General features: G+C 40.4%; 1 protein-coding gene across 5 annotated transcripts in view; it reads left to right on the forward strand.

Moving 5' to 3' along the window:
- Positions 1–16114, forward strand: part of zbtb46 (zinc finger and BTB domain containing 46) — a 131324-nt gene that overhangs the window by 106780 nt on the left and 8430 nt on the right. For 3 of the 5 annotated variants that reach the window (XM_088332753.1, XM_088332751.1, XM_088332752.1), the window contains exons 5-7: positions 6142–6458; positions 11270–11312; positions 11397–15788. The exons of the other annotated variants lie outside the window; for them this stretch is intronic. In XM_088332753.1, the coding sequence (XP_088188879.1) occupies positions 6142–6458; positions 11270–11312; positions 11397–12121 (1085 nt within the window). In that variant the 3' untranslated portion in view covers positions 12122–15788. Of the gene's footprint in view, positions 1–6141; positions 6459–11269; positions 11313–11396; positions 15789–16114 lie in introns of those variants that run through there. 5 annotated transcript variants of the gene reach the window in all.

Raw genomic sequence — 16114 nt, forward strand, 5'->3', positions numbered from 1 at the left:
TTTTACTTGGCAGTATTTTCTTATTTATTTTTATCCTCAAGATTTTCCCTAGTTTACCTTCAGCACACAAACAGCAGCATTCAGCAGTGTTTCGATTGCCAATGGCTGTTTCTGAGTTGTTCTCCTCGTGTGCACCCTACACATGAGTGTGTATTTGTGCTAGTGGTTATGCTCATAGGTGCGTACGCGCGTAGTCCCTCGATGGCGTGTGTCCGTCAATTGTGACTCATCGCAGGAAGATTTTGCTGGGACTGTTCATGCTATCCTGAGAAGATCTGTTGCTAATTTTATAGAACTTCTTATGAACGCACTCTTGCAGGTGTTTTTCCTCTTTATCACCCTAATAACAGCATGTTAAATGTATGAAATTGATGGGAGGAAAATGAATACGGATCCTGCTTGCCCCGATTAAGTCTTTGTGTTTTCCTCCGCAAAAAGTCGCTCACGCTTAATGCTCCTTTGAGTGTTCTGGCATATTAGTAGAAGACAGGATCCCATCAATAACCTCATCAATTATTTCAATAACTGACAAAATATCTTCCTAATTAACCACAACAACATTTATGTAGAGTGCATCCGGAAAGTATTCACAGCGCTTCACTTTTTCCACATTTTGTTATGTTACAGCCTCATTCCAAATTGTATTAATTGAATCTCTTATCTCAAAATTCTACACAAAATACTCTATTATGACAATGTGAAAAAGTTTTTTTTTTTACTTTTTTGAATTTATTAAAAATAGAAAACTAAGAAATCACATTTACATAAGTATTCACAGCCTTTGCTTAATACTTTGTTGATCCACCTTTGGCAGCAAATACAGCCTCAAGTCTTTTTGAATATGATCCCACAAGTTTAGCACACCTATCTTTAGGCAGTTTTGCCCATTCTTCTTTGCAATAAGTCTCAAGTTCAATCAGGTTGGATGGGAGACGTTTGTGCACAGCCATTTTCAGATCTCTCCAGAGATGTTCGATCGGATTCAAGTATGGATTCTGGCTGGGCCACTCCAGGACATTCATGGAGTTGTTCTGAAGCCAATCTTTTGAGATCTTGGCTGTGTGCTTTGGGTCGTTGTCCTGCTGAAAAATGAACCTTCGCCCCAGCCTGAGGTCAAGAGCGCTCTGGAGCAGGTTTTTATCCAGGATATCTCTATATATTGCTGCATTCATTTTTCCTTCTATCTAGTCTGCTAGTTCCTGCTGCTAAAAAACATCCCCACAGCATGATGCTGCCACCACCATACTTCACTGTAGGGATGGTATTGGCCTGGTGATGAGCGGTGCCTGGTTTCCTCCAAACATGGCGCCTGGCATTCACACCAAAGAGTTCAATCTTTGTCTCATCAGACCAGAGAATTTTGTTTCTCATGGTCTGAGAGTCATTCAGGTGCTTTTGGGCAAATTCCAGACGGGCTTCCATGTTCCTTTTACTAAGGAGTAGCTTTCGTCTGGCAACTCTACCATACAGGCCTGATTGGTAGATTGCTGCAGAGATGGTCGTCCTTCTGGAAGGCTCTCCTCTCACCACAGAGGAACGCTGGAGCTCTGACAGAGTGACCATCGGGTTCTTGGTCACCTCCCTGACTAAGGCCCTTCTTCCCCGATCGCTCAGTTTAGAATGCCGCCCAGCTCTAGGAAAAGTCCTGGTGGTTCCAAATGTCTTCCATTTACGAATAATGGAGGCCACTGTGCTCATTGGGACCTTCAAAGCAGCAGACATCTTTCTGTATCCTTCCCCAGATTTGTGCCTCATGACAATCCTGTCTCGCAAGTCTACAGACAGTTCTTTTAACTTCATGCTTGGTGTTTGTGCTCTAACATGCACACTCAACTGTGGGACCTTATATAGACAGGTGTGTGCCTTTCCAAATCATGTCCAATCAACTGAATTTACTGCAGGTGAACTCAAATTAAGCTGTAGAAAGATCTCAAGGATGATCAGTGGAAAAAAGATGCACCTGAGCTCAATTTTGAGCTTCATGGCAAAGGCTGTGAATACTTATGTAAATGTGATTTCTTAGTTTTCTATTTTAATAAATTAAAAAAAAGTTAAAGAAAAATCTTTTTCACATTGTCATAATGGAGTATTTTGTGTAGAATTTCGAGATAAGAATTAATACAATTTGGAATGAGGCTGTAACATAACAAAATACGGAAAAAGTGAAGCGCTGTGAATACTTTCCGGAAGCACTGTATATTCGTTTTTTATTCTCCATTATGTGACGGATTAGAAAAACGTTACCCGTAATGTAAAATACAAACTCAAAAACCAAGCCTAACCCCAAATATAGGGTCTAAACCCGGGGTGTCCAATGTAGTGCCCCCTAAGAACAGCTAAGCACATCAATCCCACCGCTGGCAGCAGCCCCCGCCGGAGAAAGTTAAGGTCAGGGGTTGCAATTCGGGTTAGATTCAGGTGTTACGGTTAGGGTTGGGACTTGGGGGTATATCTTTTTCTTACTTAATGGGTTTTAGTTTGTGATGTAACAGTCAAGGTATTCTAATATCGTGTATTGATATGAAGAACACCACCCTTATGCAAAATGTAATTTGAGGATACTGTCTAATTATTTTGATTGAGCAAATTGTATTCATCAAAAATATGGGTATGGGTGCTTGGTATTGACGAGTAGTGTTTTGCACATTAGCGAGTATGGAGAAAATTCACCTAAAGCATAATTCCAGTCAGAATGCATACATATAAAATGTCTTTATATTTATTTCATTGTGAAATCTTTATGATGTGATTCCCTCCCACCAATGTTGCCAGAGGTGAGAAATTGCACAAGAGGGGAATGGTCTCCATTCTCACTCAGCGGGAGTGTCGGGTACGGCAGTTCAACATTCCGGGAATCGGAGATTGCGGCCATTGTGTCCAGAAGGGCGAGAAATTGCTCGCCCACTGCATAACTCTACCGACCACTCGGCCACAAATTCCCGATACGCACTCTCAACACACATTATTTGCAAAAACTTTCTTCACATACGGGTAATTTATTCAGTGGGAGCTCTGTAAGGCTGTTTTATTTTTATTTCACTCATTTGGTGAAAATAGCCACATTTGGTCAAAGTTTTACCAGTCCAGGTGATTTTCATAAGAAATTATCTCTAACTGGCATGAGAAATCATTGGCATAATCAGTATGTTAGAAAAACAATGCTTCGGTGGTTGACTGCTTATTCTAACCTTACTTATAATAATTATAACCTGGTAATAATATCATTATAACATTTTAACAAGATAGGAATAAAATGAGATGTTATTTTAAAAAAAAACATTTCAAACTTGTTGCCCTTTGTGCTAATGCGTCACAAAAAAGTTGCTCTTAGGTACAAAAAAGGTGTGCCACCCCTGTTCTAAAGAAATTGAAACATATATTTGCATGTTGAACCCTTTTTAGGAATAACACCATTTTGTTCATTGTTGATGTAGTGCCATGGTGTAATAGAAAGACGTTTTTTTTTTTTTAAGGATTTATAGTATATGTTTTTCCCCTTTATTACTTAAGAGATGGAGTGTTTGCCAACCAGAAACGTCACAGTTTGGGTTTTAAAATTGCCAGCCAATCAGATGAATATTTCTTTGGCACTAGCCAATAAAGGAGAGGCAAAGTTTACAAGCAGCACAGTACACCACACACTGTCGGTGCGCGTGACTGCGATAGGCGGGTATATGCTGTGAAACAGCCAGGGTGGGCTGGCGCATAACTGGCCATCAAAACAAACAACGGAGCAACAAGACAGATATAAGCTTTAGCGGCTTGTTACATAGAAAATAAATTCTTCAATAAATCAGACTCTGAGGACGGTCAAAAGAGCACAGAGAAATGGTGATCACCAGTAGGTGCTCCATGGATTGTTATGGCGTCCAGGAATTGAATGAGGCGTCGTCGGAAGCAATAGCAAGACTGCAAGTTTGGCCTAAGAAGCTACCTGTGTGGAGCCTGTATCTCACCAACGCCAGATCCATTACCCATGAAACGGATAACAGCTCGTGAAAAACCGCTACATTTGTTACTCTTGTATTTTATTCATTGTGGAGACCTTGCTAAAGTCTGCGTTACCCGGTGCTAGCGTGGAGCTAGCCAGCCACTCTCTAAATCTTTCTTACACTGAAAGAAGAAACCCTCCAATTTCATAATACTTCTGTATAATGACAATAAAGTCGATTTATTCAACCGCAATTATATATTCTGTTTTTATTTGTAGATCGGTTGTTGTTATTTTTTTACAGTCGAATACTCTCAGTCGGTAATGACGAATTTTCAAGTTTAGTTTGACCCTTGTACATACTAGTAATGATGTGCTTCTCGGCTCAAATCCCTGAAGCATGTGTTAAGTATTTTAGATGAGTGGTTCATGAACCACAAGTTGAGTTGTGTGTTGATGACTTAAGCGGTGATGTCTGATGATCCACAAAGCGAGTGTTCCACGTGACTGATTCAGGAAATTATGCTCTTGCTTTAAGTATAGTTTGAAATAAAATCGGAAAAGAAACATCCCTCTACCATCCCCGCCCCCCAAAAAAGTTGAAACTCCCTTTCAGTACTTGGAATCACACAAGTGTGTACTTTGAATTTTTCACAACCTTGCGTTCTTGCTGCGCACCCCTGCTTCATCTGTACCTTGTTAAAGTTTTTTTTTCAAAATCAGGTGAAATTCTCTGCAAAAGATAAACCACCTGGGTCTAACCACTTTGGAAAAAAATATTTTTTTAATGAAAATAAATAAGGACTTTATTTTACCTCGTTTTTTCGCTTCTTGTATAACACAACAATTCATGATACACTCTTACTCTGTTACTTTCTTAATACTTTCTTCAAACATAATTCTTTTGTACTCAGAGTGTATTTTACAAGAGCATGTTATACATTTTTCTGTCCACAAGATAGCGTAGTCGAGGTAATGAATCATCTTAAAGATACTATGTGTGTGGGCTGTATTTTGCGATCATTACCTACTTAAGACTGATTTCGGAATGGAAAAGCACTAGCACAGAAAATACACTTTTCTTTCAAAATCGTAAATCGGATAAAAATTGCAATACAGGTTGTAAAATTTGCACTTAGGGTTTTTTTTTTCTTTTCCAAGATCGTGCAGCCCTGAATGTTGTCAACAAAATAACATATTTTGGGATGCCTGTTCCTCCAAAAGTACCCTAAAGTTTGGTCAAAATTAGCTCAATGTCTATTATTGGATTATTTTTAACCTGACCGGTTTTGGAGTGTTCTTTTTGTCAGATCTTTTTACAAAATAAAGCTTTTTTAAAAACGACACAATTATATGAATTGTTGTTAACAAAACAAACCGTTTTGTGGAATTCTATTCCCCCAAAACAACCCAGAAAAGGGGTCAAATTTAACCTAATTTTCAATCTTGGGTTATTTTTAACCTGGGTGTTTTTCATTTTTTGTTCGATCTCGTTACAAAATGAACCTGCTTTAAAAACAACACAATTTGTAAAAAAAAAAAAAAACATTTTGGGATGTCTGTTCCAAAAGAAGGTTAAATACAACCCAATGTCCAATCTGGGGTTATTTTTAACTTGATCGTTTTCGGATTGTTCTTTTATTTCGGATCTTGTTACAAACACAGTTTTGTAAATTGTTGTCGATAAAGCAATCTATTTTTGGGTATCTGTCCTTCCAAAATAACCTTGAAAGTCACGTCAAATTAACCTAAATTCCAATCTTTCAATCAATTTTTAACCTGACTGTATTTGAGTCGTCTTTGTGTCAGATGTAGTTGATGGTAAATATTCTCCCTGGTCGCCTGTCGCCCTTTGGCCTTTTTGTGCATGGAAAGACTTCATTTGAGTTGCAAGATGGCAGCTTTCCAAAAGTCTCTTGTTTCTTTAGAGAGAACCCTAAAAAATTCTCCTTATATGCATTTTTTTAATACACACTGGCAAACTTGCATTCATGTGGGTGGTAGGAGAAGGAGAGCAGAGGAGCAAACGGAAAAAAGTGAGAAGAGAAGCCTTTCCCCTCGGCTGGTGGAAAGTGAAACTAAAAAGTTCTTTTTTTTCGTCTCCCCCCGATTCCGACCCCTGCCCACTCTCTCCTGTTGCGTTTTGGCGGCCAGCTGCTAGCAGCTTGTACGTGAGTGGGTGGGTGAGACTCATTTCCTGTGCTCCTCAGGGCTCCATTCCAACAACTACTGCGGCACACTCCGGCCAGGGGCCGCAGGGGCCACTATTCAAAACAAACGGGGCCACGGCTCCTCTCCTCCTCCTCCTAATCCCCCTCCTCACCTTCTACCGTCATCATCACCATCATCACCATCCACATCACCATCATACCGTCCTTCCGGTCCGCCAACTTCCCCGCTCCTCACTGAGCCTCGGTCCCCGGAGGCCCCCGGTTTACGGGCGGGGACACCCTGGAGGCACGTTGACGCCTCGGAAATGGAAGTGGAAGAGGCCCCTGGGGCCCAGCCGTCCTCCGTAATGCCTGAGGTAAATTGTTCTTACCCTTTTATGTTGTGGTGTGAAAGTTCATTGATATTTTGATTGTTTTTACTCGGCATGTTGCACACGAAGTTACTCCTGAACTAAAAAAGTAAAAATCTTCATTTTTAGTACCAAAAATAAATAGAAAACAACTGGAAACGTGGGTAAGTAACACTATTTACGCTACGTTAGCTAACTTCTTGTTAGCTTGTTCACCCTCTTTTGTAACTACATGAGGGGGCTAAGTGTCACGTCCTGAACGGAATCAGGACCCAATTGCGTAACGTTTACCACAAGTTTTATTGAAAGAAAGAGGAAGGGCTGCGCCCACGATTTGGTGTTCGCTGGACGCGGGAAGCAAGTCTCTCTCGCACTCTGATTGTGATCCGAATACGGAAGTGGATCTTCCGTAGCGAGCAATGGCGGTGTCAGGGAAGGAAAAACAGGTCGGTAGCCGGGACAGGGAGAGCAAAAACGTGGTTTAGGGTTGGAAACGAGTCAGGACGGGAGAGTAGACGTAGTCGGGATCAAAAATTAATCGTAAGCTGGAACGGGGGATCAGATGTGGTCGAGATCAAAACAGGTCGTAGCCGCAGACAAACGGGAGCAAAAATGGGACAGGCGGGAATCCGGACAAAAAGGCTTGCCTTGTATCAACAGAGGTTCGCAGACGGACTGACAACAGGAGAGTTACAGGACTGGGTTTAAATAGGGACAGGGAAACAATCAGAGCCTGCAGCGGTTGGCGCCAAATGAGCGGGCACAGGTGATTCACATCGGTAATCATGACACTAAGTGGCATTGGAGGAGTGATTCAGTGATAACCAAAATTTACAATAATAGCTTTTACAAACTGCCCTAACTACAGTGAAAAAAAACTTTCCATTGGCCATATTTTGTATTTTAGTTGAACTTTATTATAAGTTTATATTTTCATTTACCAATAATATATTTTATAAGACATGCATTTCAGGTGGATTGGCCGGTCAAAATTGTCCCTAGGTGTGAATGAGCTAGCGAGTTGTCTGTCCCTGTGTGCCCTGCGATTGGCTGGCAACCAGTTCAAGGTGTCCCCTGCCCATTGCCCGATGATTGCTGGGATGGGCTCCAGCACCCTCGCGACCCTACTGAGGATAAGCGGTGCAGCTAATGAGATGAGATATTTTATAAATATCTTTTTCTTCATATACAATCTATTTTGGCTGGGAAAAGTAAAGTGAGCAAAACTATATAGTTATAGTATATAGCTTTTATATAAAGGTTTATTTTGATATATTATTTTTATGATTCTACTTTTTTTTCAACGATACCTTTCTAATACCATTTGGAAAAACTAAGGTGAGCAAAGCTTGTTTATTCATTTATATTTTTTTATTCATTGTATTATGTAATTTAAGTGACAATTATCTTCTTGTACGCATTATTTTCACAATACTTTTAAATGAAAATTTGAAAAACAAAGTGAGCAAAAATATGTTTTGTAGTTCAGATTTTCCATTCATTCAACAATGTAATTTAATTATTCGTGTCATATAGTACATTCATTTTAAAGATTATTTAATAGTAACATTTGAATAGAATATATTGAGCGAACCTTATTCTATGAGTTCATATTCTTATTTATTCAATAGTATATTTGTAAATAGTATCTTTCTTATTATACACTTTATTTCCACATTCATTTTATAATAATATTTGGAAAGAAAGTAAAGCTAGCGAAAACGTCCTTATTAGAATATCATGCTTATTATAAACATTATTTTACTCTTGTTTTCCTATTAAAAAAAAATTACAAGCGTAGCAAAATAAGAAAAATAATGTTTAAATCAGAAAAAAGATTCTACAGGCTGTAAAAATATTAAGACAAATTTTGGCTGGGTGGTCAAAGTTAAAAAGCTCACTTTGAATGGTGGAAATCCAAATTTGGCGCGTAAAGAAAATATGTTGGGTATGAAATTGAACTGTGAGTCATATTTGTCTCAGTTGACAAAACATTCCTTCTCAAAATTGAATTTCACTTTCAAACTAGCAACCAGAGGATTTTAGAATTTCATATGTGCAATACAATCTACCTTTTCTTCGTGATGCGCTGACCTTAATATCGTGACACGATGACGATATTGTGTAAAGTGCGTAGCGATGTAATGGAATCTTAGTGGGACAGGGTGGAGGTTATAAGAACTCATGGGTGCTAAGCCTCCCTCACAGAGTTTCATTCTGTCTCAAATGTTTTGCTTGAAAAACATGATTCGTGTACTTTCCCTTCCCAGATTTTCGGTTTTTTTTTTTATAACTCAGCTTTAGCACTGGTGTCATTTAGATGTCGTCACTATGGCGTTTTTACTTGTGTTTAGAAGAAAATTTCTGAGTGACGGTTACACCTAGCACACATTAGAGTAATAGACCAATAGAGGACAGCAAAGGTAAACTAAAAAAAATTCAACAACCAGTCTCGTAATAGCGTTTGAAGGGGGTACACATTTACGGTATTCATTAATTTTTCAGTTCATTAATTTGACAAATAATTTCTAAATCAAACAAAATTACAAGCACACGCACTGGTTCATCTAAAACAGTGGTTCTAAGCTGGTCTGATCAGAACCAGAACAGATGGTAGACCCAAACGTGTAATGTTTCACACAAAGCTTTATTGGAAAGTCGAGGTAGTCAGGCGCGGGGAAACAAACAACAGCGATCCGGTGCTCGCTGGGCAGGAGGAGCAGTGGAGCTCGCGGAATCGAAACGTGGTCAGAAGGCGGAAAAGAGTAGAGTAGCCGGGACGGGCGATGGGAGCGTGGTCGATGGGTGAAACAGGTCGAGTAGCCGGAGTGGTAGATCGGAGTGCGGTCGATGGGCAAAAACGGGTCAAGTAGCCGGAGTGGGAGATCGGAGCGTTGTCGATGGGCAAAAACGGGTCAAGTAGCCGGAGCGGGAGATCAGAGCGTGGTCGAGGGAAGGAAAAAGCCAGGGAGCCGGAGATGATCGGGAAGGCAGGGGCAGGCGAGCGAGATACAGGTGAGGATGGGACAGAGGGGAACTCGCGTCAAATAGTGCTTGCCTTGCATGTGCAGATGTTCGCTGGCTGACTGACAAAGTGGGAATGGAAGCGTTGAGTTCAAATAGGAGGGGAACGAATCAGGCAACGAGCAACAGCTGGCACCAAACAAGCGGGCACAGGTGAGGGCAATGGGTAATCGTGACAACCATTCAACCTTAATAACCAGCTGAGACCCAAAACAAGAAAACATTTCCACTTCTCAAACGTATCGAATATATCGATTGTGAATTATTGAGCAGAGCTAGTAGATGTAAGCAACCCACTAAAACTGTTTTTAAAATAGCCACATTCTAAACGAAATGTGTGCTCAAGATATTAATAACACATCAATAATCATAATTTATCCAAACACTGAAGCTGTATCCCCTAGTGGTAGGTGGCTAGGGTAAATAAAACATAATGTAGATAATAAAGATTAGTATTCTGGTAAAAATCTGAAATTATTACATCTTTAAACTATTTACTGTACCTTCCAGCAGTGCTTCAATGGCCGACCGTTGCACGCTCTTTTTGTATTTTGAAATAATTTCCTTCTTCAACTTGATGGTTGTTGTCACTGTTTTTCACTTTTCCTTCCCCTTATCATTAACCTTCCTAGGGCTCATAATTATGGAAATGAAAAGGGAAGAAATAAAAATAAATAAATAAAATCCCAATAAAACGACCTGCGATTGGCTGGCAACCAGTTCAGGGTGTCCCCTGCCCACTGCCCGGAGACGGCTGGGATGGGCTCCAGCCCCCCCGCGACCCTAATGAGGATAAGCGGTACGGCTAATGAGATGAGATGAGATGAGATGAGACAATAAGACGAAGAAGAGATCAAACAGGGCTTTATCACCATCTAGTGTTAAGGAGTGTGATTGACCCTCTGTTTTCTCTTGTTCTTAGCATTTTTATGCCCAGGTGAAGGCCCATGATCCACAGAAAACAGGTCCATGACCCACTTTTTCGTTCTGACCATCAGTTGAGAAACACTGTTTCGAAACACACACTTATTAAAAACACCGGTTTATAATCAAATAATCTCAACACAGAAAATTAAAAGGATTTTAATTTTAATTAGGGAATTTTGGAAATTGCGGTGTGTGTGTGTGCGTGTGGGTTGGGGGTAGGGATGTGTGTGGGTGAGTTGTGACCAGGAAATGTCATGAATGAGGAAAGTAAGATGTTCTCTAATAATGAGAACAATTTAAGATTGGCCCAGGACATCAACATACATTATTTTAGATATGACACATGTGTAATTACGGCTAGCCAGTGTTTTGAGTTTACAGGTAGTGTCCGAGGTGCAATCGAAACGCGGAGACAATAAATGGCTTGTTCTGGCAAAGCAGGAAATCTGTCTGTGTGGGAGTGTGACAGTGTGTCTTTGTTACCCAATGCCTTTGTGTGTGTGTGTGTGTGTGTGTGTGTGTGTGTGTGTGTGTGTGTGTGTGTGTGTGTCTGTGTGTGTGTGTGTGTGTGTGTGTGTGTGTGTGTGTGTGTGTGTGTAAGTAAGCTTTCATGGGGAAGATTTGATTTTCAGGAAAAACTTGCCTCTCAATAATCGTCGCATTTGTGCAGACAAGCCATCTGTGTGGTTGAACGCCAGGCCGTTGACTCCCCTCTTGTTCCTTTTTCGGCAAGATAGACGGGGGATTTAGGGACAAGGATGGTGGTGGGCGACGATAGAGTGTGCTATAAAATCCACCGGTTTTAATGTCAAAAGGTTTGCATGTATGCCTTTGTGGGGGAATAATGAGAAATTATCCGCTTCCAGGAAGGTGAAACGGACAAAAATGAGCTAAGGGGACACAACGCAGGTAATGCGCAATGCCTTCATACATCAAATATGTCGCATCTGTCAAAAGCTTCTTGAGATGATGAAGGTTTTGTGTTTTGTTCAGGTCTGGAAGGTGCCCAGAATTCTCTGGAGCAGGGTCAGATAGCCCAAGCTCCTTGCACCAGGTCTCCAACTGCGCCCACATCAACGTTCACGGTTCCTTTCGAGACAGCTGCGACCAAAACGTCAGAATGCGGGTTGGTGCCGAAAAACAGCGTCTGGACTCCACACGGGTTCCCTTGCTCCCTGTGCAAGCGGCTATTTCGCAGTCTGGAGTACCTCAGGGAGCACGAGTACCGCCATACCTTGTCTTTTATGGCTGCGTCCCTGGACTGGTCAAGGCAGCCCGTCCAGTCTCAGTTAATTCACTACCCGCCGTCGCTCTACCGCCCACCCGGGGCCGAGCAAGCCCCCTCCCGTTATTTGTGCTCGCAATGCCCAGCCAGCTTCACCCTCAAGTCCAATGCTGACCGTCACGAGAAGACCATCCATTTCAAGAAAAAGCTTATGCAGTGCGTGTACTGCCTAAAACATTTCAGGGACCGCACAGACTTGCACCGTCACCTGTCCTCTGTGCATTCCAAAGAAAGGGGGCACCTGTGCCCGGCGTGCGCAAAGTCCTTTAGTACCCAGAAGAACCTTGCAACCCACGTCAAAGTATGCTGCCAGGTGGGGTCCGCGCAGGGGGCTGGCCCTACTCAGGATGGCAATCAAATCCCTTTGTGGACGCTTTCTGAAGAGATGGAGGTGGAAAGGAGTCGTAGGAGCATTTTGGACGTTGAGAACTAAGAGTGTCTAGAGAATAAACCCATTTCCGTGTTTGTGTACAAGTGTGACAGAGCCTAGCTGCATGCACATTGTTGAGGCAGAACAGTGGAATACAGCTGATGGACAGAAAATGATGGCGGATCGTAGATTGTAACATGTCAAAAAGCACATAGTATGTGCAAGCAGTAAGATAGCGACTTTATTTGAGTGATCAAAGTCAGCAACAAAAAACAACATTCTTTTGAAGGACGCTACACTTTTTGAAGATTTTGTGCGGAACCTTTTTGCGTCGTATAGAATCTCAGTCCAAATCGGGTAAGTAATGAATAAAATAGCTTTTTATGCCCGCAAGTTAAATGTACAAAAAGGAGGCTCAGTTTACCAATTCATATTTACAGTAACTTTGTAAACACATTAATTAAACTTTAGAAGAATTGACTTTCCTTGGCTTCGGCCACCTTAAATACATCGTTAGTGTTGGCGGTACAACAAAGATAATGTTATTATTAATATTATATATATTATTATAAAAAAAATCTACTAACTAGTATCAGTAGAAGCATTTTTACAGTCCATAGCAGGAATTGATTGCAAACTACACCTAATAAGGTATTTTCCGTTCAAGTAAATCGAAACCAGATAGCCACGATTACTTACTAGATATGAAACACACATATAATATACTAATAATAATGTCCATGGTCCAGTCACTTGTTTTAATGGCTTGCTGCCACAGTCTTCTATGATGCTTTTGAAGACTTGTTTCTTCTTAGAAGAGCAAAAAAGAATTTTCCTTACAATTGCGGGCATGTTGTTTTTTGTGAATGGCCACTCTAAAAACGAAACTCAACATACAAATCCTTTTTCGCTCCATTTAAACTCGTACTTCCACTCCTGCTGTTTTGGGTCAACAATGCATACGCATCCTGCGGTGATACGGTTATGACGTAAGCTGTAGGTGTCTATGGCAACTAATTTTCAGAGCTCTCCTCCCTGACAATCATATAATGAAAAGACTTCCTTACAGCGTAATTCCTTTATTTTTTTGTTGGACAGGTTTTAATAAAAACCATAGTTTAAGCTATAGTTCAAAGCTCATGTAACTTTTGTTCTTGTTCTTTGAAATCACCATTTGGCAATTTTGCTGGATTAAGCCCAACTCCAAATCATTCTAAACTTCCAAGCCCTATTGTGGATCGATGCCCTAAGCAACACTGCCACCTACAGGTCACTTTGCCACTGCACTCAACCGTCTACTTTTGCATTTGTATTGACGCTCTCGGGCTGCGCGTCTAGTCAACTGCAGTGGCCTTTTGTCACTAAGACAGACGGGGCTCGTCTGCAGCTAATTCTGAATGTAAAAAGCAGCTAAAACAATGTCCCAGTACAATTGGGGGGGGTAAGTCTCAATTTTCTTCCGGTCCATACACATCTGGTGGTCTCGGTCACCTAAAGATGGCCTGAAATTGGCCCTTTGTGGGGCGGGCCTCCTTAAACCCTTGACCCCTCATCGAAAGAGGAAGCGGTGGGGGAAGGGGGGCTGGTGTCCTTTAGACGCTATGAATTTGGTGACGTCACCAACATAGCACGATAATGGTGAGCTCGAGGTTAGAAAAAAAAAAGCAATTGCTCAACCACAGAAAAAAGCTGTCAAAACGCTTATTCCTTGCAAAGATTTTCTAGCTCGACTTTATAGTCGTGAATTAACATTTTTTGGGCCCGTTGCAGGACGCAACCAAAGTTTAATGTTCTGGAAAGAGTTCTCGGCCATGCGGTAGTTAGTGCTGGTTTTGCATTGCTTTAAAATAGTATCTATGTTTAACTTTAAATATAGATTTTGTAGTTCAATAATAATGTATTTTTTTAAATGATGCTGCATTTGAAAAAATATGTCTTGACTTTATAGGGTGATTTCTGTCAAGTATTTGCACGAACTTAAAGGACTGAGATCTAGGTAGACTTTTTAAATTGATTAATGTAATTCCTCATTCATCACAACTAACAGGAACTAAAATCCCCCTGTAATATGCAAAAATCTGCGATGTACCGCAATTTTTAACATGCACTCTGCATACATTTGCTCACAGACACAGTCGATCGGGAATAATGGATCGCAGCTGCATGAGTGCTGTTCGTTTAAGACATTAAAAAAAATGAAAAAACATTAATCATCACACTAATTTAACCCTCTAGAGCTCTCACCACTAGTCAACTTGGGATAATGGATCGTAGCCAAAACATTGCAGTTCATATTAGGCTGCCACAATTGCACACTTCAGGAACCCGAACCTAAGAACAAATGTGCTCTGCCCGCCCCCTGCTTTCAGGAATAGTCAACCGAGGATAATGGACAACAAACATAATAATAATGGATCACAGCAACACAAATGCAGTTCAGTTTATGCGGATATGCAATGGCAGTACCAAAAAGAGCTTCCAGACACGACAAAAGTGCGCTATAATGGTCCCAGCTCACAGGCTTATGAATCACGGCTGCACTGGTGCAGTTCACTTTGGGAGAACAGAACAGAACAGCTAAAAAGAGTCATCAAGTCTGACAATAATGTACTCCGCCGGCTCCACTCGCAGCAAAATAGGATTGAGGATAATGGGTTGCGAAATATTTTTCAATCTGCGATGCACTGAGCCCGCAGAGTAAAAGTAGCATTAAAGAAACACCGACTAAAAATATATATTTGGAATCCGGTGGATTTTATTTGTGTAGCCACTTGAAAAAAATAAAATCAAGTCAATTCAATAAATCTTTTTTCATTAATTATTTATTCACCATCTTGGCCCGAGTTTAAGTTAGACTGAAAACACAGATATCAAAAAAGTACTCAATTTAATTTTGTTAAGTGGTTGTACAAAATGAAATGATTTGGATGTAAATGTACTTTTTGAAATCGTATTTCAGACTACTTGAAAATTTGTTTTGAATCAAGATTTTTAAAAATGGCACAACCACTTAACAAAATAACATGGAGCCATTTTATTTTGACCGCTTTAAATGTTTTAACACGTGCTAGTGTACTGTCATATACAGTATATCAACATAGGATGTAATGTCAACAAGACCAAAATTTAAACATCTGACTTGGAAGCGTTTCCAAAAGTAACACTATGAAAAGTGTTAAATTGACAGTCATGGGTGTATTAAATCGAACACTGTCGATTTTGCTATCCATGTGTACAGAATTTCGGCGTAAATAAAATGTTAATTGAGAGATTTTTTTCTGTTACTATTTTGTGCGATCAAACAAGGGCTATATGAAACTTTTAGGTTAGGTTTATTAGAATGATGCGTGTTCAAGAAGGGAAAAATAATTTGCACACTTTACAAAGCCGAATTCAAAGTGTTTATTTTGGGAGTGAAATGCTCGCTTCAAAACATGACTCAAGTGTTGGCCGTACTTGGACAAGCCATTGGGAATTCCAGTACTGTCTGGAACAGCTGATCCACACCCAATGATACGTTTGTCTTTTTTTTGTTTTTGTTTTTCAGCAACAAGCCAAATCTTATTCCCAACTTCTCTCAGGTTGCAGCATTAGATAGATCATTCAACAAGATCTCTAACCCCCTTCCCTATTTTTTTCAAAGGTGCTGTACATGATGTATTTTTCTTACAAACAATAAATGTATTTTAAGAATATTTGAATGCTACAATAAACCTTGAATAAAACTGAACTGTTGTCGCTGCTTTTTGGTCCACGCTGGCAGGCGCAAAATTGACCACTGTTTTGTTTGTATTTGCATGCTTTTGTTTTCTGTGTGTTTTTCTTTCTTTTGTTTTCCCCCCGCCACCACCATTCTCTTTTCTTGCAATATTGCAGAAGTGATGACAAGAGGTAATTATTTTACATTTGAATATTTTGCTTTTACTTTCATCGTCATCCTGTGACCTTATACACATTTAACTCCCGGTAAACGGAGATTTTGTCTCACCTGACCTTTAGTTTAGCTGGAACACTTGTGTGTTTGCCTTTTCCTTCCATCAAAGGCTCCTCAACAAC

This window comes from Urocampus carinirostris, chromosome 3 (assembly GCF_059441175.1).
Source record: "Urocampus carinirostris isolate Australia breed hairy pipefish chromosome 3, RoL_Ucar_1.0, whole genome shotgun sequence".
In the NCBI taxonomy this organism is placed as follows: domain Eukaryota; kingdom Metazoa; phylum Chordata; class Actinopteri; order Syngnathiformes; family Syngnathidae; genus Urocampus; species Urocampus carinirostris.